Source organism: Peromyscus leucopus, chromosome 14, assembly GCF_004664715.2.
Source record: "Peromyscus leucopus breed LL Stock chromosome 14, UCI_PerLeu_2.1, whole genome shotgun sequence".
Lineage (NCBI taxonomy): Eukaryota > Metazoa > Chordata > Mammalia > Rodentia > Cricetidae > Peromyscus > Peromyscus leucopus.
The window spans coordinates 55,046,712-55,060,345 of record NC_051075.1 but is presented as its reverse complement, the minus strand read 5'-3'; the positions used below and the strand labels follow the sequence as shown (position 1 = coordinate 55,060,345).

The window sequence follows — 13,634 nt, the reverse complement described above, 5'->3', positions numbered from 1 at the left end:
TTCTTTTATTCTTTCTTTTTTCTTCCATCCTTCCTTCCTTCCTTCCTTCCTTCTCTCTCTCTTCTCTTCCTCTCTTCTCTTCCTTCTCTCTTCTCTTCTTTCTTTCTTTCTCTTGTTTGGCTTTTAAAACAAAGTCTTACTACATCCCAGGCTGGCTTAGAACTTACTATGGAGTCTAGGCTGATGACAGGCTTCTTAAATTTTAAGAAAGAAAATAATCTCTTTATCATTGCAATGTGGTACACAGGCTTATTTTTCAGACACCTAAGCACAGGGCAGTGTGTCTGAAAATAAGCCTGTGTACCACAATGCAAGGCCAATGCCACCGTCCTCCTTTGACCCTGAGTCTCCAAGAGCCAGAATGACCCCCTGAGCCTTCATAGATTGGATGAGGCCCAGCCTGACAAGAGGTCTTTTGAAGACAGGCTGGTCCCTCGAAGGGGTGGCCACAGAAGGAACGTGCTTCCACAAACTGCACACAAGAGCTCTGTATTGTGTTCATTACAGCATGGGCTGGACTGAGTATTCAGATGCGGGGGTCACTGGGGGAAGCAGACACAGGAAGCTGGTCATGCAGATAAGGGGTCATTTCAGCAGGGCCAGGGATGCTAAAGAAAAGGAACGCTTTCTCCACAAGCCAAAAACAGAAGTCCTGGATCCAAATGGGTTGGTTAGGGTCCCAGAGTGAGGAGACTCAAAAAAAAAAAAAAAAAAAAAAAAAGTCTCTGGGGAATGAGGAGGAACAGGTGGAAGGCTCTGAGATGGGAAAGAGGCAACAGTCACTGCTGAGACACAGATTGGGTCTGGGGCGAGGGAGCAAACCAACAGGCTGTGGATCTGCAATGGACTGGAAAAGCATTAGGAAGATATTGAAAACAAGCATCAGAGAGGCAGTGTCTGGGTTCACAGGGATGGCTCTGGATGCAAACGGAAGATGGATGGGTTGGGAACAAGGGAGGACCTCAGGAGATCACTTAGAGCTGCGAGGCCATTGAGGCAAGACATGGGTGGAGGCCTGAGCAGGGCTGACTGGGGAGGAACAAGACCTCGAAGGTAAACGCGTCACAGCTTGGGAAAGGAATGGGCCACGCCCGGGTGCCTGGCTAAGACTGAGACAGGGACAAGAAAGGGCTGAGGTTGGGCATTCGAAGTGGTTGGAGGGTGTCGTGGGGTGTTTTAGACATATTGAATCCCTTTCTGGTATCGTGTGGAGCTATTTTGAAGGTCACTGGATAAGAAAGGTTGGAGGCCTTCAGGACTAGCGGGAAGTACATGTTCGGAGGTGGAACTATAGTGATGACAGATGAGGTTGTGACAATGGATGTCATGACTGAGGCAGAGAGTGTGGAGGCAGAGGGAGGGGGAGGGGGAGAGTAAGGGAACTCTAACAGTGGAGGCCTCTGCAGAGGGGACAGAGGTTTGGGGGGGGGAGGCGTGGAAATCCCACACAACATGCCATAGACCCAACTACGTGTACCTGTTAAAGGCAGAAAGATGCCAGCAAGTGTGCCCAGACTTTGTGACACTGTGATACAACATTGTCATCTGCAAATGAGTCGGTCCATACTCATAACTATCCTGGGACACATGTGGCCCTCAGCCATCAGTGTGGACATGCCTCTCTTTCTGAGGGGCAGGCTAAGATGAGGACTGAGGCGAGACCACTGGACTTAGAGGTAGGTCACAGAGGGCCACTGATGGCCTTGGGGCTCTGGTGGAGTCAGGGGGTGATGGCACACTTGAGGAGGTTGGGGAAGGGTGAGGGGTGAGGAAAATGACCACTCTCTAGTCAGCTGATGAGGCTGGTGGGAACAGCAGTGTGGCGCTCACAAGGAGCACAGACGGGCGCTCTGTCTTCCCTTCTCCAGTCGGGTCTCCGCTCAGCCATCATTTCAGTGCTCAGAAGATCACTCCCCACAATGCCGCTCCCACCCTCGACTGTCCTAAGCCTTTCTTGTCCCACTTCCCCATCATGCACTCATCATTGTCCTGAATGCATTCATCTGCTTGTCTCCCAGCCCTGGAAGGAAGCATCACGAGGCAGGACTTGGTCCATGGTATGCATTGTCCATCCCCCTGCCCCGGAGAAGCAGTGAACACACCACAGGTCCCCATGGAAACTGGTCAAACCAATGGCAAAGGCAGAATTCCACTCGAAAAGAGAGCAGGCCACGGGGCTGTGCCAGGCAGGGCTGGACAAAGTTGAGAAGCCCTCCCTGCCCGATGAAAGGGAGGCACTCTAGGATCCAGAGATGGTTAGTACTTCCATCTTCTTGGTGGGAAAACCGCATCTGGGGAGGCTGAAGAAGCAGCTGCTACTCTGTGCCCCATGCCTGCCCGCCCAGGGCTGGGGTCCCTTGGGGGCCCAGACCACTCCCAGCACTCACCTTGTCCCTGCGTTCGGCCTCCAAGGACACATCTGAGGGAGATGACTTCTCACTTTGCTCCCCATAGATCAGCGAGGTCAGGCTGCCCAGCAGGAAGGGTAGCAGGGAGGTGGAGAAGGAAAGGTGGGGTCTCAGACACCTGCCTCGCTCCCTCTCTGCTCCCCAGCTGGGGGACACCGGCTGCTCTTTCTCAGAGCTGTGAGCCTCAGCTTCCAAGCTGGACACACAGCTCCGGGGGGAGGGAGAGGGTAATAGACAGAACCACCCCTGTTGCCAGGTGCAGAATGCGCTTTGGGAGTCCAGCCATGGGTTCCAGAAAAGCCAGTCACAAACAAGGCTTTCTGCCCAAAGACGGCTGCCCTTTCACGTTCCTGTCCCTTCAGCAAGGTCACCGCAGGGGCAAAGGCGAGGGAGAGGGGGCCGCTCACTGATGAGACACTTCCCGCAGCTTTGGCACCAGGCAGTCTCTCCCCAGGGAGCAGGATGCTCGCCATCCTGCCGTCGCTGCACCCACCTCACCTGTCATTGTGGATCAGCAGAGCCAGGCGCCCGTAGTCCCATGCAGCTTTCCGGAGGAAGGAATAGAGTACCACAACGAGCTGCAGATCCAGAGAAGCTTTGTGGAGCAGGGGACTTCTCATCGGCCTCCTTCTGCACCGGTTCCCTGCATTCCCGTGAGGGACACCCTATCCCTGACATCTATAGAGCCCCCCCCCCCGCCCCATCAGAGGATAAGTTCTGCCTCGGGAGGAGCCGTCCCTTTGAACTGGGCATTTCCTGGCCTAGAGCAGATGGTCAGCTTGTTGAATGGAGGGGCTGAGGGTGGGTTTAGAGCAATTAAACAAGAATACCCCATGGCAAACCTCAGCAAGAGGGCAGAGAAGGATGGTCCAAAGGTACGGACAGACGGACTTTTCCTTGGTGATGTAGAGAGGAACCTCAGAAGTACCGCCTCTTCCTCCAACCCCAAAGCCCTCCCACCTGAGCCCCCTAGGCTGGACCATCACTGTGTGGTTGGTGTCCTTTGGATAACTGGGATCCCCACTATATTCTTTGCCATCCACATCCTACCCTGGCTAAGACCTCCCTGTGTCTCTCCCAAAGCACCAAGACTTACCACCCATAAGATGAGGTTGAGGACAAGCACAGTGGGGATCCCCCCAAAGGGCTGCCCCTGAAGGACTGTGCTCCGGGACTGAAAACACTCATTCACTGTCATGTTGCGAAGCGTTGGGGTCACGTCCTCTGGAGAGGAAGACATCCTGGGCACACTCAGGCTCCCAGCCTGGTGGGGGGTCTCAGTCAGACTCAGGGAATTCTCCCCACTCTGCAAAACACAGAAAGATGTTGGGGAGCATGGGGACGTGCACTGAGGACACCAGTCAGCTAGGCTGGGGGACACATGAGCCCCAGGGACCAGTGATGGGTTTGGAATTATGACATCAAGGAAGAAGAGCTGGCCCATTTGGGCTACAAGGTTACAATTGTCTACAAGGTTACAAAGCCCATAACTTGGCAGACAGAGCAGCTCCAACTCCCTGAACAATTCCTTATTTTATACTGCTTTACCCTTTTCTAAAAGTTGCAAAGACTAGGCAGTGGTGGCACTAAGCAGTGGTGGCTCACACCATTAATCCCAGCATTCAGGAGGCAAAGACAGGCAGGATCTCTGTGAGTTCAAGGCCAGCCTGGTCTACAGTGTGAGTTTCCAGGACAGCCAGGGTTACACGGAGAAACTCTGTCTGAAAAAACATTTTTTTAAATTGCAAAATGCAAGTATACATGCGTCTTCCCGTTGTTCTCTTGTGGAGCTCTCGTACATAGAAACTGGCATATCTCACAAAGGGAAGCTAGATCTCAGAGCAGAAAAGTTCAAGTTGGCAGACAGAGCCACTGTATTCATGAGACCCCCACGTGGATGGGGTTCATAGCTGTTCCTCTCTAGGAAAAACATGACCCCTAAGGATGCACGATGCCTAGTGCAGAGAAGTAACCCAATAAACTCCTTGTCTAATGTAATTTATGGTGTGTGTGTGTGTGTGTGTGTGTGTGTGTGTCTGTGTGTGTGTGTGTGTGTATGCACACACTTGTGTATAAGTGCCCAGAGGACAACCTTAGGTGCCATTCTTAGGAATGCTTTGCATCTCTTTTAAGACAGAGCCTCTCATTGGCTTAGAGCTCACCTATTAGTCTAGCCTGGTTCTTCAACACACCCCAGGGACTTCTGGTTCCTGCCTCTCCAGCGCTAGGATCACAACCACACCTGACACTTTCTGAGGGAAGCAGAGCCAGGTGGATCTCTGTGAGTTCGAGGCCAGCCTGGTCTATAGAGTGAGATCTAGGACAGGCACCAAAATTACACAGAGAAACCCTATCTCGAAAAGCAAAAAACAAAAAACAAACAAAAAAACAAAAACAAAAACAAAAAAAAAGAAAAGAAAAAAAATAAAAAGAAATATGGGTTAATTTAAGTATAAGAGGTAGCTAGTAATAAGCCTGAGCTATTGGCTGAGCTTTTATAATTAATATTAAGCCTCTGAATGGTTATTTGGGAACTGACAGGTGGGAGAGAAACCCAGGACAACATATGGTGCCCAACATGGGGCTGGAATTTCCACGTAAAACCTGACAAAAGCTTAAAAAGGGATTCTAGGCACACAAGAATGGAGTCAAGCATGGCTTCTTGGTAGCCACAATTTCTCAGGTGAGCTCTGTTTGCTGGCAGCAAGCAGAGGTGTGGCTCCTTTAAGAGACAGCTTCCTGGCTCAGTGCTAGTGGCAAAAACAGGCAGCTCTTGCCTGCTACCAAACACTTACATGGTGTTTATGAACAGTGTGCGGCATGCTACTCGGTGGTGGCGTGGGCCCAGAAACTTCCCAAAGTTGGGGCGGTAAACATGGCTCCCAGAGTTGGAGGTAAATACACCTCCACCATAAGACTAGCCTCTTAGGGAACCAAGGGGGAGGAGCTAGCAGCCAACACACCATGATTTAACTTACACAGCAGGTTTTTTTTTTTTGTTTTTTGTTTTTTTTTTTTTGCTCATGCAGACAGAAAAAGTTACAGATGTGCAGTAAGGACAGATTCTGACAAAAAGAGCCTCTAAAAAGGTCACAGTGTGTTTAAAAAAATATATGTGTAGGCTTGGGAGAGAGAGAAAAAAAGAATATATACAGTCTTAGATTAAAAAATATAGTTTTAGCGGCGTGGTGGCAGTTTAATCAGATGAGAGAGCAGGGATCTCTGTAGTACAGCTGGCTACAAGTGATTAGAAAGCAAGCTAACAGAAACCCTGTCTCGAAAAAAAAAAAAAAAAAAAAATATAGTTTTAAAATAATAAAGTCCTTAAAAATAGAGTAGTAAAAATATAATAAGCCATGTAAAGATGAAAAATACACAGACTCTGAATCCTGTATGTTATTATGTTGTCTTTAGTTTTTTTGGTTGCTAAGAGACATTGGATTATGGAGGTTGCTGGATTAAACCAATTTATATATTATAAAAACATCTTGACTTCAAAATTTAAGTCAAAAGATATGTTACTTTGGGGGAGAGGTTATGCTTTTCTTTCCATAGGAAATGAGAGGCTCTAGATTCATTCTGGATTAAGGAAAATGAGGTTTGATTGAGAAGACCCCTGAAAATCCTGGCTACAAACATAAAAAAATAAACCCAGAAGAACTACAAGACATGTGGTGTATATTTTACCTGCTCAAACACATCACAAAAAAAGCATTTTTAAATTTTTTTTCAAGCAGGGTTTCTCTGTGTAGTTTTGGAGCCTGTCCTGGATCTCGGTCTGTAGACCAGGCTGGCCTGGAACTCACAGAGATCTGCCTGGCTCTGTCTCCCAAGTGCTGGAATTAAAGGTGTGCGCCACCACCGTCTGGCTGAAAATACATAAAACTTGTAAAGGTAACAAACATAGCTGTATTAGTACAAGTGTAGACTGTGTATTGTACACAAGTCAGTTAAAGATGCTTTTTTTGTGCCAGGTGGTGGTGGCACACGCCGTTAATCCCAGCACTCGGGAGGCAGAGGCAGGCGGATCACTGTGAGTTCGAGGCCAGCCTGGTCTACAGAGAGAGATCCAGGACAGGCACCAAAACTACACAGAGAAACCCTGCCTTGAAAAAAACCAAACCAAACCAAAACTAAACCAAAACAAAAAAAAAAAAGAGTTCATTATTTTCAGAGCAAGGGGACCAGACACTGATGAAAATGATGGCCCATGTGACCCAGCATCCAGAACAGATTCCAGGCTGCTGACTGAGATGATCCAGCCTCACAGAATACTATAGCCAAGACTTGACAATTACCCTGATTTTCTCAAAGTTCCCTCAAAGATTACCAGCACCCCCAATCAACAAGAAGTAGTCTAGAGAACTATGCCCACATTCTCAAAAAAAAAAAAAATGGGTAATGGATATTTATTATCATTTAAAGGGAGCTGGTTACAAGTTGTTATTGGTAATGGTCAGGAAAAAAAAGCTGAACAAAGGAGATTAGACTCAGGGAGTTTATTCTAAAAAGAAAAGGGGGAATATAGAAATAATAGGATAAAGGTGAATCTACTTTAATCCAAACAACAATTACTAATCTTAAATATTTTACATTGATAGGTATTCTGGTTTATTGATACAAATTTAAAGTTTATTTTGTTACACTATATGTATATTTTTACTCTTGTTTGGGGTATTGTGCTTATGCAGCTCATTTAAAAATTTAATGTATAATTTAAAAAATACAGATTTGTAGTTAGTCATCTATAATAGTCAAACTTATAGACATTAGGTATGTTTTTAAGGTCATACACAGATATATTTAGATAGATGGATGGTCTTCAAACACTTGAAAGACCTATAGAATATGACATTTAATATGTTTAATAACCTAAGGCTTTTCGTGACAATGAGACATGCCTGTTCCTGGCAGCACCAATCTACCTCAGAGAATGGACATCAAAAAAACTCCACGTGGAGTTTGTTTTCTTTATGGCAGAAGCCAGTCATGTGGACAAAAAACTGCCCTTGCCTCAATTGCTAACAATATACTGTCCAAACTGAACCAGCAGGATGCAAGAAAGGTGACTGCCAAACTTTGCCAAGACAAGGTAAGACAGTCCTTCAAAATTCCCTGCTTCACAAAAAAAAAGTCTGTCAGATATGCTAGGCCTATAGGCCAGAGTTGGATGCCCCAATGTTGCATAGGAACTTAGGTGACTGTCCTGGCAGACTGATGTCCCTTTTTATTAACATTTAACATTTTACCCTTCTGGGGTTTTTGATGGAATTGAAGACTAGATAGTTATAATTTTCCTTAGTTATGATAAAAGGTAAATTAAGTACAAAACTTTGGACTCACAAGGATAAAATAGATAATAGAGTATTTTCTTTAATTTTGTCAAATATAAATGGACTGGATATTGTAACTGTAATTCTTACTTAGTAATTGTTCTGTTATATACATAGTTTTACTATGTTAAAAAAAACCTTCCTTTTTAATTAGACAAAAAGGGGGAAATGCTGTGGAATAATCCTTCTGTACACTGTGAATATGTATTACTCTCATTGGTTAATAAAAAGCTGACAGGCTGGTAGCCAGGCAGGAAGTATAGGCAGGACAGCCAGACACAGAGAACTCTGGGAGGAGGAAGGGTGGAGTCAGAAGAGACACCAGCCAGCTGCCGAGGAAGCAGGGTGTGTAGAAAATGAGGTAACAAGTCATGAGCCATGTGGTGAAGCTTAGATAAGAAATAGGGATTAATTTAAGTGTATGAGTTAGCTAGTAACAAGCCTGAGCTATTGGCCAATCTTTTATAATATTAAGCCTCTGAGTGGTTATTTGGGAATTGGCGAGCAGGAGAAAAATGCCTGACAACATAGCACAACCCCAGACAAGGCTTCAGTGGGGAACAAAGAAGAGCTTGGGAGTTGCAGGGAAGAGTGAAGAAGGCAGCTCTCCACCACCACAGGCCAGCACTGCAGAGAAACAGCTGCTCTGAGGGGATGCTCCAGGGCCTCCAGCACCCGAGGAGGCTGAAGAGTTGGTGTGTTTACACTCTGTGGGTTCTGCGGCACTAGAGCTCAGCTCTGACAATTACTCCATGCCCAGCGACCTTGAATAAGGTACTAGAGGTCACCAGGCCTAGGTTTCCTCATCTGTCAAATGAGGATGGTGACAGCAACTGACACATTTTGCAGCGCTGTTGGGAGTTGGGAGAGTTGAGATTTGTGGGTCCTGTGAAGCAATGCCTGGAAGTTGGAAGCATCACGTAAAGTCTGTAATAGGAGAAGTGGATGTGAAGTCCTGGGGGGCACAGGGCTGTCACCTCAGGAGCTGGAAGGGAAGTGGGGATGGAGGGGGAAGGAGAGCAGGAGATAAGGTGGTCCAGGAACTGGGCTAACTGGACAAAGTAGCAGTAGACCATGGACCAATGTTGCTCTCAGCCTTAGTTGGAGAGAGGCTCCTTTTTGCCGTGGGCAGCAGGCAGTGAGTGCAGTCTCTTATAGCTGGCCAGAGTGTTGAGAATCAGTGCCTGTTGACCACTGAGTCCTAGATGGGACATTTATATCAACCCCACCCCTCAAGGTTCAGGGAACGCTGTAGGAGATGGGATGGAAAAAATAAGAACCAGAGGATGGGAAAGGGTGCTGTAAAACGCTGTCTTCTAGACACGACATGACCAAAGTACTCAACACACAGCAGCTATGGTGACTTGTATAACACCCAAATAAAATCAAGCCAATCAACATTCCTGTATGGCTGCGCTCACCTCTAGTTAAGGGGCTATTGGCAATTGATGGCTGTTAGAAGAGGGGACATCATCTTTCCTCAGGGGTGTGGCCACTGGTAGGCTGCCCATGCTCTGCCCTACATACATACATATGCAGAAAGCAGTGATCAGACTCAGTTTTAAAAAAAAGAAGAAGAGGATATGAAGGCAAAGAAGGTTTTAAGGGTCCCCGGGAGGGGGGCGGGGAGAGGGATTTGGGATGTAAATGATCAAGACAGAGTGTATACCACATTTTCAAAGAATGAATAAAAAATATCCCTTTAAAATGTCCTTTTAGTAGGGGCTGAGGATCCAATGAGATTCACCTTGAGAAAGAAAGGGAAACACAAAAATTCACATTCTATCCCCTGAGTTAATGTCTAGCAAGAGCCCACACTGCCTTCCTCTCGTTCGACTGAGCTGTCCTGGGTTTCTTGTCTACTCAGGGTCACCAACTGACCTACCATAGTTGACCCTGAACGCAATGCAGTTCTGTCATAAGCCTGAACACCAGAGTGACTGCAATGGCATCCCCAGGGTAAGAGGAGCAGCCCTAGCTGGAGGGCCACTTGGGCAGGAAGCTACAGTTCTGATGATGGCCACTTGGGGGAGCCCATGCCAAAGCAGAAGGTACTGGAAGATGACCACCCCATACAACTACACACACATCTCCCCCACTCCATGACCACACACACACACACACACACACACACACACACACACACACACACACCTGAGGCTGTTCTCCAAGGAAAATCCACGTCAGACTTGAAGCCTCCACTTAGCTACAGGTTTGCAGCAGAAGAACAGATGTGGTGGAGAGATCACCGCGGGGCCATCTGCTCAAACAGCCTTTATCTGGGATGTTTTGTATCTGGGATGTTTTGTATCACTCTGTTGCTTGTCTTTTCATCTCTCGGTACCTTTTATTTAATCATTTTAAAGATTTCTTTTTTAGTTACCGGAGGCATTATTTACGGAGGGCGTAATGTGCACAGACCCCCTGAAGCGGGAGTTAGGGGCGGTGAGAACCACCCATGGAAACATCTCTCTAGATCCTTGCTGGTGTCTTTTAAAGTGAAAATGTTTTGACTTTTGACAAGGTGACCTGGGAGCTGAGGTGTGAGGGTGTCTGAGTTGGCAGCACCCTGCAGTGAGGAAGCGTGGACCGAGGGAACCGTATTCACAAAGACCCATGGAGGAGAGTGAATACAGCGTTTTGAAGGAGTTCAAATAAACAGTGGTAGCTAGAGAGTGGGAGGGATCATTGGTTTGCCCATCAGCCCATCCAACAAGATGGATCTGGGACTGAAGAGACGGTTCATGGGTTGAGAGCACTTGCCATTCTCCCAGAGGACCCACACAGAAGCTCACAACCATCTGTAACTCCAGGGTTTGGACAGCCTCTTCTGGCTCCCATGAGCACTAGGCATACATATGTTACCCAGATATACAATACAGGCATAACACTCATACACAGAAAATTAAAATAAGAAAACACAAGACGAATTTACTTCATCAAACAGCTACTCTTGCCAGGCCCCATGCAGACCCTGGAAGTACAAACATGCCACCCTCCTCAGGGAATTCAAAGCCTTTAGGAACTGGAGAGAGGAGTACTGTTGGCTTAGGGATGGGAAGAACCTCAGGTATGCGTAGTGGGTAGCCATCCCAGCTTTTATCTGGAAGTTCCAACCCCCATTGAGGCTTCGGTAATTGTCACGCCTACAAAGCGGGGCCAAGAGAGGGCCCTGAAGACCTGAGATCCGGATGCACCACCTTCTCTTGGTTCCTGGAACCTGGATGCTCGAGGTAGACTGAGCAGAGTTCTCCAGAGAACACCGCCAGACTGTGCTACGTCTTTCCCAGACCCTGCAACCTACCTATCCCTTCATTTGTAAGTTACGCCACTAAATAAACCTCCCTTTTAACTATGTGGAGTGGCCTTAATAATTTCACCAATAGGTATGAGGTCCCAGGGTAAGCTTGGAGTTGGGTATGGGGATTTCTACCCAACAGTACAGTCAGTTTGGGGTTTCAGCTCCATCTGGCTGGCCTTCAGGGCAGGTGCGGAAAGGAAAGAGAGGATAGTTTACCTCTCCCACCTTGCCACCCAAGCTCTCAGGCAGCAGGCAGAGGCAGTGAGGAGGCTGTTGCCATGGAGACCTAAGGCAGCACCCAGCCTTTCTCCATGCACTGCTCCATCCTAGACTTTTGTTCTTACCTCATCTTTATAATAACCCCAAAAGACAACATCCCGTTACCCCTCTACCCAGAAGTGGCTCTAAGCTAGCTCTTGGCTGTAAAGGAGGGGTGCAGAAAGCTGAAGGGTTAGCTCTTTGGAGATCCAAGCATGAACCCTTCATTAAGAATGAAGCTTGAAACCCGAGGATCCTAGAGATGCAGATGGAACACTAACCTGGTGCATGCCTAGAGTAGCAGGCATTGGGGAACAAGACTTTCATAGCAGAAGACAAAGAACTGTGCAGGGGAGTGGAGAGAGTTTGGCTACCTGAATCCAGGACATCTAATTTAAACTCTGGATCTATCTTAGTGACCATCCCTTACCCCTCTAAGCCTCAGATTCAGCACCTGGAAGATGGGCATAATGTCAGCACCGCCTCACAGGGTGATTGTGACGATGAAGGAAGACAGTTCATGCATCCCCTTGCACAACGCTGAGAACCACATCAGCCCGCAGGATTACCCAGTGCCACCTTCATGTCATCAGCTTACTGAGAGGGTGCTGAGGGGCCCCCCTACTGGGCCATCCATGGGCTCCTTCCTGCCATTCATTATACTTGGGGACAGGAACGAGGAGAGATGTGGGGAGGACCGTCCACTAACCCTTAGACTGCAGTCTTTGGGCAGCCATTGTCTCTGCACTTTCCATGAGCAAAAATCAAATTACACTCTTGATTTGGGCCAAGGAGGGGCAAGAGAGATGGTGAGAATGCTGGTCTGTGAGGTGGGTCCCCTCCGCTGTCCCACACCTCGTCTGAATGGAGAGGGATTGGCTCCCTCTTGCCCATGCTCCCCATCTCCCCTTCCATTGCCAAAAGCAGGACAGTCTGCTGTTCCAGGTCCTCTCATCCTGAGCCATCCTCGGCAACTCAGGGGCAGTGTCCAAAAAACTAGTTTTGCCTTTGACTCTGCCCTCCATTCCTCTCTCCCTCCCAGGCATCCAGACCTACTGCTGAACACACAAGCCACACCGGCTCTCTGCTCTCCACTTCCAGATGATCCAGACATTGGAAGGCCAAGTCTCAGTGATCCCAGAATTAAGATGGTCTGGGGGTAGGAAGGGAGGCTGGAGAGGTGGCTCGGGGGTTCAGAGCACTGGCTGCCCTTCCGGAGAACTAGGGTTCAGATCCTAGCATCCATGTTGGGCACCTCACAACTGTCCATAACTCCAAAGGACCTATCGCCCTCTTCTGGCCTCCTTGGGCCCTTAAACTCATGTGCACATACCGTACATAAGTACATATAATTAGAAATAAAATCAAGCTTTAAAAAAAAAAAAAAAGATGGTCTAAGGCATTCTGTGGAGGGGCCAATTTATTGATTGCTAACATTTACTGAGCATTAGCTCTGGGTCAATCATTTCCATATAAGCAATACTTCATTTCACACTCACAAGGACCCTGGGGCACTAGAACCAGCCATCCAAGGAAGAGAAGTATCAAAGCCCAGTGAACTTAAACAAGTCAGCCAAGGTCATGGTAAGAGGCAGAGCTGGTCCTCAAGCCCAGGAGTCTCGTTACCCTCCACTGCGCTGGCAGGACTGACAGAGATGGAAGAAGACGATGACCTTGTCCAAGTCCTAGGCCAGGGATAGAACCTCCCCAGACTTTCAAGGTGATGCAGTGTGAGAGCATGGTGGACAGAACCAGGGTGTAAGCTGCACCCTGCAGCCATCCAGCTGTGCTTCCCAGCACTGCTCAGGGCTCAGTCACTGTCAACCTCCCCATACCCAATAAATCAGCAGAAACTGGCCAATTAGAGAAGTATTTAGGTTTAGATGAGAATCAGTGTAGTCACAAGTTAGGAAACGTGGGCAGCCAACACACACACACATCCACACACACACACACACACACACACCACCACACACCACACACACCACACCACAACTGAACACACCACGACACTCGGACCTGGACCACCTGCCACCAGGCCTCGAACTCACAAACGCTGTCTGCTCATGCTTACGGCGCCCACCACGACCTGGCCTTCTCTGTCTTTTTAATAATGATCACCCTCCTTTTTTCTCTAACAGCAGGAAAGATCATCTCCCCTGGTCCAGGATGTAAACCGATAAACGAGTTTCTGGCCAGGTGAGCTCCTCCCGCCTCCTCTGGCCTTTGGATCTCCTCTGCTCTCCCATCACCCCTGTCCAGGCAGCCAGTTTGGTGGCTTCGACTTGCTCTCCTTGCCAGCAGGAACAGAACAGACAGGTGAGTGACAGGAAC

The 13,634-nt window shown here is 47.9% G+C and overlaps 1 protein-coding gene across 4 annotated transcripts in view; it reads right to left on the bottom strand.

Moving 5' to 3' along the window:
* Positions 1 to 13,634, bottom strand: part of Tmem63c (transmembrane protein 63C) — an 80,791-nt gene that overhangs the window by 35,617 nt on the left and 31,540 nt on the right. For all 4 annotated transcript variants that reach the window (XR_005092777.1, XM_037210746.1, XM_037210747.1 and 1 more), the window contains exons 3-5: positions 3,505 to 3,714; positions 2,907 to 2,986; positions 2,388 to 2,469 (exon numbers count right to left, since the gene is read on the bottom strand). Coding sequence is in view for 3 of the 4 variants with exons in the window: in XM_037210746.1 (XP_037066641.1) it covers positions 2,388 to 2,469; positions 2,907 to 2,986; positions 3,505 to 3,648 (306 nt within the window). In the remaining variant the exon portion in view is untranslated. The remainder of the gene's footprint in view (positions 1 to 2,387; positions 2,470 to 2,906; positions 2,987 to 3,504; positions 3,715 to 13,634) is intronic.